At 40.0% G+C, this 9,006-nt stretch overlaps 1 protein-coding gene across 3 annotated transcripts in view; it reads left to right on the top strand.

Moving 5' to 3' along the window:
- Positions 1-8,804, top strand: part of CAP2 (cyclase associated actin cytoskeleton regulatory protein 2) — a 65,195-nt gene extending 56,391 nt beyond the window's left edge. For all 3 annotated transcript variants that reach the window (XM_066992104.1, XM_066992105.1, XM_048057881.2), the window contains 5 exons: positions 202-377; positions 2,039-2,162; positions 2,379-2,461; positions 5,536-5,676; positions 7,238-8,804. In XM_066992104.1, coding sequence (XP_066848205.1) covers positions 202-377; positions 2,039-2,162; positions 2,379-2,461; positions 5,536-5,676; positions 7,238-7,321 — 608 coding nt within the window. In that variant the 3' untranslated portion in view covers positions 7,322-8,804. The remainder of the gene's footprint in view (positions 1-201; positions 378-2,038; positions 2,163-2,378; positions 2,462-5,535; positions 5,677-7,237) is intronic.
- Positions 8,805-9,006: the final 202 nt, after the last annotated feature.

Here is a 9,006-nt window from a genome sequence, read left to right on the forward strand (position 1 = left end):
GGTTTTATGTGAATTGCTAAAAATATGTGTGCAGTTACATTTTAGGTGGTTACCTAGGCAAATCTTGAGGAAATCAAAAATGTAAATTCATGGGATAATTTAACCCAACCGCAAATGATTTAGATAGTATCTTTCTTATTTAAATATGAATACCCTTAGGACAAGAAAACAGACTGTTTTACAAGCACCTTTTTTTTTAAGGGCTTCGACATGTCTCTGATGACCAGAAGACTCACAAGAACCCCAGCCTACGTGCCCAAGGTCCATCCGTTCGTTCTCCCACGAAAAGCCATACTCCAAGTCCCACCTCCCCCAAGAATTCCCCGCAGCAGAGCCATGCCCCTGTCTTGGAGCTAGAGGGAAAGAAATGGAGAGTGGTGAGTTCCAGCCACACCTCTGTATTGCACCTGAACACTGCAAACCTGCTTGAGCAGTGGACGTCTTGCAAAAGGTTGTCCATGATCAAGATGCGACTAATCAAAGTTGCAGCTAAAAATGGGCTAATTCTGTATTGCTCAGCCTTGCTGCAGTTTAGCCATTAGTATTCTCTAGAAACTAAAGTTAATTCATCTGCCTCTGAGAATCTGAGACAATTCGTCTGAACAGGAGAATGTCACAGGGTCACAGAATCACAGAATGGCTGAGGTTGGAAGGGAGCTTTGGAGACCCCTAGTCCAAGCCCCCTGCCAAGGAGGGTCACCTTGAGCACACTGCATAGGATGGCATCCAGGCAGGTTTTGAGTATCTCCAGAGGAGACTCCACAACCTCTCTGGGCAACCTGTTCAGTACTCTGTCACCCAACAGTAAAGAAGTGTTATCTCATATTCAGCCGGAACTTCCTGCACTTCAGTTTGTGCCTGTTGCTTCTCGTCCAGTTGCTGGGCACCACTGAAAGGAGCCTGGCCCCATATTCTCAACGCTCTCCCTTCAGATATTTATACACATCAGTAAGATCCCCTCTCTGTTCTCTCTTCTCCAAGCTAAACAGGCCAAGCTCTCCCAGTCTCTCCTCTTGTGGCGAATGCTCCAGCCCCTAATCACCTCAGTAGCCCTCTGCTGGACTCTCTAGTAGCTCCATGTCAAAATCAGACGGTCCCCCAGAAACAAATCCAGTGGAGAATTCAATTAAAATCCCTTCTTGCAGGCCACTCTTATGAAAGAACAGTATTATCACAGAGCACTTTCTCCATCTTTGTTAACAAAGAGTTGTTGGAAGTACAGATTTGTTTTCATCACCCATTCCATGCAAGGACCTCTCCCGTGCTTAAAAGTGCAGACAGAAGTGTTTTCCTTTTGCTCAGTCTTCAGATGGAAAAAGATTGATTTGTTTGTTATACCAAAGCATCTGAGTGAAAAGTCACGTCGCTGTGTTGGTTAAAAGAGGGAGGGAACAATACGCAGTGTAGTCATGCAGAAGTTTACACAGTCATCACCGCGGAGTTAAGTTTGCACAAGGTGCAGTCACAATTTGCCGGGGTTATTTCACATTAGGGTTATAGCACCTGGAACTTTCCTTGTGGATCCCTAGGCTTTCCTTCACATCCATCGAGTGTAAATGTCCCTTTTATCTCCACAATGAAAGAAAACTTCTCCACGTATTGCTCCTTATTTTATGTGGTAACGGTTTATGGCACCTGTTCGCAATACCCCATGTAGACCACATTTTGGGGCATGGAAACTTGGTCTGCTCTTCAGGCTGCCAGTTCTATGCTTAATGGGAGCCAGGCAACAGTTTCGTGAGTGCATTTTTAAATCGCTGGCAGCATGACATCTTTGCTACAAAACTAATGTTTTCTTGTTTGTTTGTTTTTTTCTCTTGGTCTGTGCCAAGTTCTTCAGTTCTAAAATACACACAGGTGCCACCTGAGGCTGAATTAGGTGAAATATCCCATCACCAAGCAGATCCGATTTTTAAGCCACTGGCAGGATATCATTCTATTGTAATGGTGCAATGACTTGAGGATACGCTGTGCTGAACTCTGTCTGACTGTTAGTCAGTTAAAGGCAACCAAATAAATAAACTTTCTTTTGAAATAGGAATATCAAGAGGATAAGAATGACCTGGTCATTACCAACACTGAACTCAAGCAAGTGGCCTACATTTTTAAGTGTAACAAATCTACTCTTCAGATAAAAGGAAAAATCAATTCAATTACTATTGGTGAGTGGATAGCTCAGCTGGGCTTGAAATGCCAATCTTGAAAAAACTGACTTATGTGATTCATAATGCATCTGAATCATTCCATTCATTTTAATGGACTGGTCACCAGTGCTCAGCTATGCAGTACAAGACTGGGAATTTTTGTAGTTGATGCAGCAGGTGTGCATATGTTTGCTTTTATCTCACCTTTCCTATTTATGATTGTTTTTATTTTAGACAACTGTAAAAAGTTTGGCCTTGTGTTTGACAACGTTGTGGGAATCGTGGAAGTGATCAATTCCAGGGATATTCAGATTCAGGTAAATATCTATTTGAAAAACAAAGATAGGAAGAGAAAGAGAACAAGCAGAAAGAAAAAGCCCAACATGTAGCCACAAGAGATCATTAAAAACTCCTATGAGCACACCAAGAATGAGCACACCAAGAATAAGAGACTGATGCATCTAAACCTATCTTCATATGCACTAAATTTTGCCGAGGTATTAGAAAGTGCCTATGAAAACTATTGAGCATTACTGAATAAACCTCATTTAGTCCAGCACCTTCTGGTTCCAGCGAAGCTGAGAGATCTATACACTAGACGTGTTATTACTTCTGGCCCTAATTTTGTTGCTTTCATGGTAAACAGCTCCTGGCACTTGAAAGTCTAGTGGTGCTTCACAGAACAAATGCTGGCAGTTAGCTAATTGCTTTTTAAGCCTAGAAGCTGGTTATTTTTCTTTCTTTCTTTCTTTTTTTTTTATTCTCTCAAGGAAAATGTTCAAATGGACTGTTAAAGGACAGCTAAATGACAGAAAGTGAAAGTAGGCACTGGGATTTTGAGAATCTCCCCTGCTAGCAACATGACACATTACAGGAGTAGATAATGTAGACATTTGCCTAGAAATGGGCTGTGAACCTCTACTGATCTCGTCTTTGACAACCAGTGAGCAAAGCTTCATCAGGGATCATCTTCCTTTGTGGTTCTTGTGAAATGAAAATACACATATTTTTAATCCATCTATTGCCCTCTCTGTAGGGGACATTGCCCCATTCAATACAGAATCACAGAATTGTAGGGGTTGGAAGGGACCTCGAAAGATCATCGGGTCCAACCCCCCTGCCAAAGCAGGTTCCCTAGAGCAGGCTGCCCAGCTAGGCGTCCAGACAGGCCTTGAATATCTCCAGAGAAGGAGACTCCACAGCCTCCCTGGGCAGCCTGTCCCAGTGCTCCGTCACCCTCACCGTGAAGAAGTTCTTTCGCATGTCGGTGCGGAACTTCCTGTGCTCCATTTTGTGGCCATTACCCCTTGTCCTGTCCACACAAACCACTGAAAAGAGGTTGGCCAAATCCCTCTGTCTCCCACACTTAAGGTATTTATTCCCAGGCAGCCTGCCTGACATTTATGGCACTTCACTCATTCAGTTCCAGAGGACTGACCATACATGGTCTAATACTGGGCTGTGTCCAACCAACACAATCTAGTCTCAGGAAAGGCCTTTGGGATGTATTAAGTGAAGTACATCTTTAGGATGTATTTCACTTAACTGGGATGTATTTTAGGTGAAAAGGAAATGAAATGTGAATTAAATTATATTAAACTGCCAGTCATGATGAAAGGTGAGGTCTTTTGCTTACAAGGCTATGCCTGCTGTATGACTTTCAATGTAGACAATCCCACTCCATGCTTCACAAATGCTGGTCACAGCCACCACGGTAAAAAACAGCAAGGTGTTTTTTTTCATATTTTGAAACTCTTGCAAGTGATTGACATTGCTACCAGCTGTGCATCATTTTCTGAACTGTAACAAGCAGTTTTATTCATGATCACTACATGTCTTCTTATGGCATAGGCTGTTAAAGATCCCACGCATTTGAGTGTTTTTAAAAAAATAAATAATTTTTATCATTACCGCCAGAACTATTCATGAGAGATGAAAAATTCATATGTAATGAATAGAAAAAACACAGCTTGTTAATATTCAAACAAAGGGGAAATATCTTTTCTAAGAACAAAAATGCTTTTGATTAAGCAGGTTCTATGAATATTGCATAAGGCTTCTACGCCATAGAGCGGAGTGGAGTTCCACTTAAAAGTCTGGCTATAAGCTGCTTGAATCAGCCAGCTTTTGCAGGGTTTGAGCATGCCAAGTGCTCAGAACCTCAATTTTCTCAGTATTTGAAGACCTGAGCTCATAAATTGCAAATATGTGATCCATTAATGCAACAAATTTCAGTAAATTCACCCTACAGATTTTGCTATAGTAACTTCAATGCCATTCTGCTTCACTCCCCTTTTTCCCAGTGCCATTTTATTTCTTGCCTGATGTTTGCAAAAACTGTTACATTAAACACACCCTCCCTTTGCTCACTGTTGCATGACATCCTGTTGAAGAAAAGAAAGATCAGTTTAGGATGCATTAAAACATAGAACAGACATAGAACTTGGGATCCAGGTGGGATGCAAAGGACAGACGACTTGCTCTTCGTTTGCTGTCACATTTAAGGAACTGAAGCTGAAATTATATTCTTAATTTGAATAATGAGGGACTCTTTTTTTTTTGTTGTTTGCAAGTATGTATCTATCACATGCTGTTTCTGCTTTATGGCTCAAAATAACCTTTGCCCTTTTGATACACTATCCAGAGTGTATTGCTGTGCCTGGCTCCTGCCAGAGAGGGCAGGAGGAGGAGGAATTTTTACTGACAACTGTGAGGCAGCCAGTTAGCCAGGTAGAAATCTTTTAATCTGCAGAACTGTAAACAAGAGAAGATTTATTTCCCTTTCTCCCCTCAAGTAAATCCTTTGCTTGCTTTTAAGGTGACATAAGAAACATCTTTAAAGATTTAATTAAATTGATCTCGGTACTTTTTTTAGAACTGAATCTTGCCTGAAGGGGATAAAAACCCTTTGTGTGCTCTAAAACCCTTTGTGTGCTGTAAAACCTGGAAGAGCTTTGAAGTCTTTAGAATGCATCACAAAACACTTGTGAGTGGTGCTGTAGGCTGGGATCTTTCATTTGCCCAGAATGGGTTGGAGTTGACGTGTTTGGTTTCTTACCAGTCTCACTGATGAACGAGGTGAACACTGCCTAAGCTTCAGCAGAAAAATGTCACTGGAAGTAGAGAGAATGGAGAAATCACTTTCATCCAACCATATATTAAAAGTTTGCTGTGTATTATAAGTTTGCTGTTGCATATAGATCTTTGTCACCACCGCCAGGAATTTCATTGCCTAACAAACGGACAGCTTCCATCTCAAATATAAGCACCGTGCAGGCAGCTGACATACAGATGAGACGCTGGTGGCCAAAACTAGACCTGCAGGCAGTAAGGATTTTATTAATAGTATCTGTGTTTGCTTTTCAAGATTTGTTAATATTTCCTTCTGCAGGTGATGGGGAAAGTGCCGACCATTTCTATTAACAAAACAGAAGGCTGCCACATCTACCTCAGTGAGGAATCATTAGATTGTGAGATTGTGAGTGCCAAATCCTCTGAGATGAACATCCTCATCCCCCAAGATGGTGATTATGTGAGTGAGATTATTTTGGAAGATTTTCTCCCCCTACCCAACTTGCCTTGGTAGCTAAAACTGCTAGGAAAGCAGGAGCTAACATACCTCATGTATTAACCTCACCAAAAAAAATGGTTCAAAACAATTGAATTTCTATGTACCAATATCTCAGTGATTAGTGCAGAAAATGTCTTTTTTTTTTTTTCTGGGTTACAAAGTAATTTCAAAGATTAGACATTATTTCTTCCCATTTTGACAGGTGATGGCTTCATCTCCTGTCCATTTATTTTTATTTTTTAAATTGGTAACTAAACATAATCTTTGAAAGAAACTCACTTCACACATAATATGAGAGCACTCAAGCCTGAAGAGGATGATGCTAAAGCTAAGCTAAATATATTACTACTACAGGTGAAATAATAGTGTTATATACTCGTTTTTTTCTAAAGCTGTTATATGGGTAGCATCTGTCCTACTTTTTCTAGTATTTTTCAAAATGTTGTTCTCAGAAGTCACTGAAACATGAGGATTGCATTTGCCGATGCAAAGGCTCCTTCTTTGTTCTAGTGAGACTTTCCTCCTCAGCCCTCCAGCATTTCTAATAAAGTCATGCTCTGTTGCTTCACACACCAGCAAGAGATCACGGAGGTAAAGTGTACTCATAATAGTTTAACAAGAGAAGTTTTAAAATTGCACTGAATGGCTGTAGACAGAATTTCTCACAAATCTTTCACTCTGGAATATTTACAGTAGAAGAGTTTAGGCTTTATAAAAGAAAATACGTGATGAGAATTTGGATGCTCCCCATTTCCAAAAGTGACTATTGGATGCCTGTCTTCAGACAACTAAGGGAACAATTTTCAGTGGGTCCATATTCACCTACTTCTTAAATAGAAGAAAGGTCTCTTTGATGAGTTTCTCCCCAAAACACCAGTAATATATGAATTTACTGGCTATCAAAACACCATGAGATCTGAAAGAAAAAGTCCTTCCCTCCACACTTCCGTTTACTGGGATCTGAGGAAGACCCATGGATCTCTTCTGCTTTCACTGCACACATGGAATGGACGGAGACTTTTTTCAAAGTTCTGCTTTGTGTTGTGTATCCCATAAGGGATGCCGTGTCTCTTGAAGTATATCCCATGTAAAATGATAGGATGTTTTTTTCAGATATTTTTCTTCTGTATCATATTATTGTTTTCCTCCTTAAAATTAGTCTCCTCACTAAATCTCCACGTTGAAATCCTTTCTACTGTCTTCCAGGTCAGTCACTGATGGAGTCTAAGGTCATTTCTGGCATGAGGTTTATTTAGTTAGTTGTTCCAAATAATGGCATGAGAGGGCTTATGACAAAGCAGCACCATCCCAAGGCTATTTGAAACTGGGTAGCAATAAGGCCTTTTCCTGTGTGGCATTGTAAAATAGCTTCCTAGGATAATGAGGAAAGCCTCTCTGTAATCCTAGCATGTCTGAGCTATCAATGCTTTGTCAGTCATGTAGCACTAACTGGTATTCCATCAGTTTTCAGGAGGTATCCACTGTTTATCTAACCATCGCTGTTGCTTTTTTTTCTTACCAGAAAGAATTTCCGGTTCCTGAACAGTTCAAGACAGCGTGGGATGGATCTAAGCTGGTCACTGAACCTGCAGAGATTGTGGGTTAATTTCCTAACACCACGCAGCACTTGCTGACCATGATCAGACCATAGCCAGCATAAGCAAAGCAGTAATGTAAAGAACTAGGAACAGCAGTAGTTGCTACTGCTGTGATAGGCCTTCAAGCATTAGCTCTGCATGCTAGAAACAATAACTCATCTGGCACGCTTTTGTTAGGCATCCCAGTATTTTTGAGGTTTCCACAGTTTGCCTTCACTTCCTATTTTAATTCTAAATGATGTCATGTGAATGCAATGCAGTAACGCCCCCACCCTCCAGGCACACCATGGGTTTGAAATACTTAAAGCCGAAATTCTGCATGATACACTTTGTTATCATATTGCTTCAGTGCATTCCTTTTTATGTTTTTGCTAATCAAAAACAGCATTAAGACTCTATGACGTTTATTTTTAGCTGTTAAGCTATTTCGGTACGATGCAGTAAAAATGTTCCCCTAGAGAGAACTACTGGCTCCTCGTAATTCTTTGGCAATCATAATGGGTTTTTGGTTTGTTTTTTAAGCAAGCAAAAAAGAACAACCTTCAGCCATACGTTTTGCTAATGGAAGATGAAAAAACGTGATATTTTAATCAAACACTTTTCTAATATGTATATTTAGAAGATCCCTATGTTTTCAGTGAAGACAGATTTTATTATGGTACACACAGACTTGCTGTTGCCCTCTCATTTCTTGCAAATCAGTAATTCTTTCTAAACTAAAGCCTCATCTAAGTTAAAACCTTGCAGCAGATCACTTGAAAGTTTTTTGATACTCGGGTATCTTTTTTCTTTTGTTTTTGAGACAGTCTCCCATTCTTTAAAATTTCACATTGTATCTCGCATCCTCTTCAGAAAACTGAGAGAGGCATACATCAGATACCACTTAATTTGCTTGCTAATAATCTTCCTTTAAGGTGTTGCTATTGTGGCTCCTATTCATTAAAATATCCTTCTGTTTCTTCCCTGCATTTGTAAGCCTTACTTAGTTTCAAATATGGCCATGAAGCAAAGCCAGGAATTTATGTCAGTAGTTGAGCCCCAATAAAGGCCCTGTTTAGCCCTTTGATTCTACTTTATAGTCCCTACTGTACATGCTTTTTTAACAAAGGTGGAGTATTGTATACATTTGTACTATTTCAGCACATAGTACCAATAAAATTTTAAAAATTTAAAGTCAGCATATGTTTTTGATCACTTGTAATACTTTGTAATGGTGAAATCACAGTAAGATGCTTGCAGAGCTAGTTACAAGCTAAATTTTGTGCCTAATTTAAGTTGAAAGTACATTAATCCTTGAGGGTTTTTCAGTATCTTTGACTGTAAACCCAGTACAATGTAACAACCAGTAGTGCACATTCCGCAAGGTTTTGCTATCTGATGTTGAATCTATGTGTATAACGTGTTTGCTTTAGTACATACCATTTTTTCAACAGTAAAATTCTTATGAAATAAAAAGGAAAATGTACTTGTTTAAATACAAAGTTGTTCAGAGCTTGCCGTATTGTACTCTTGGTCCTATATGATTTCCCCTTCTTAAATGCTGCTTCAAAGGCTTAACAGAGAACAAGTAGCTCCTCCTCCCGTCTCGTTGAACATTGTCACTTCTGCTGCCATAATCCACCGGGCAGTGGATAGCGGCTATTCTGCAGGCTAGCAGATAAACCTGGAATTTCGTGCATATGACTTCAGTGAC

This window comes from Anser cygnoides, chromosome 2 (assembly GCF_040182565.1).
Source record: "Anser cygnoides isolate HZ-2024a breed goose chromosome 2, Taihu_goose_T2T_genome, whole genome shotgun sequence".
NCBI classification, from domain to species: Eukaryota; Metazoa; Chordata; class Aves; order Anseriformes; family Anatidae; genus Anser; species Anser cygnoides.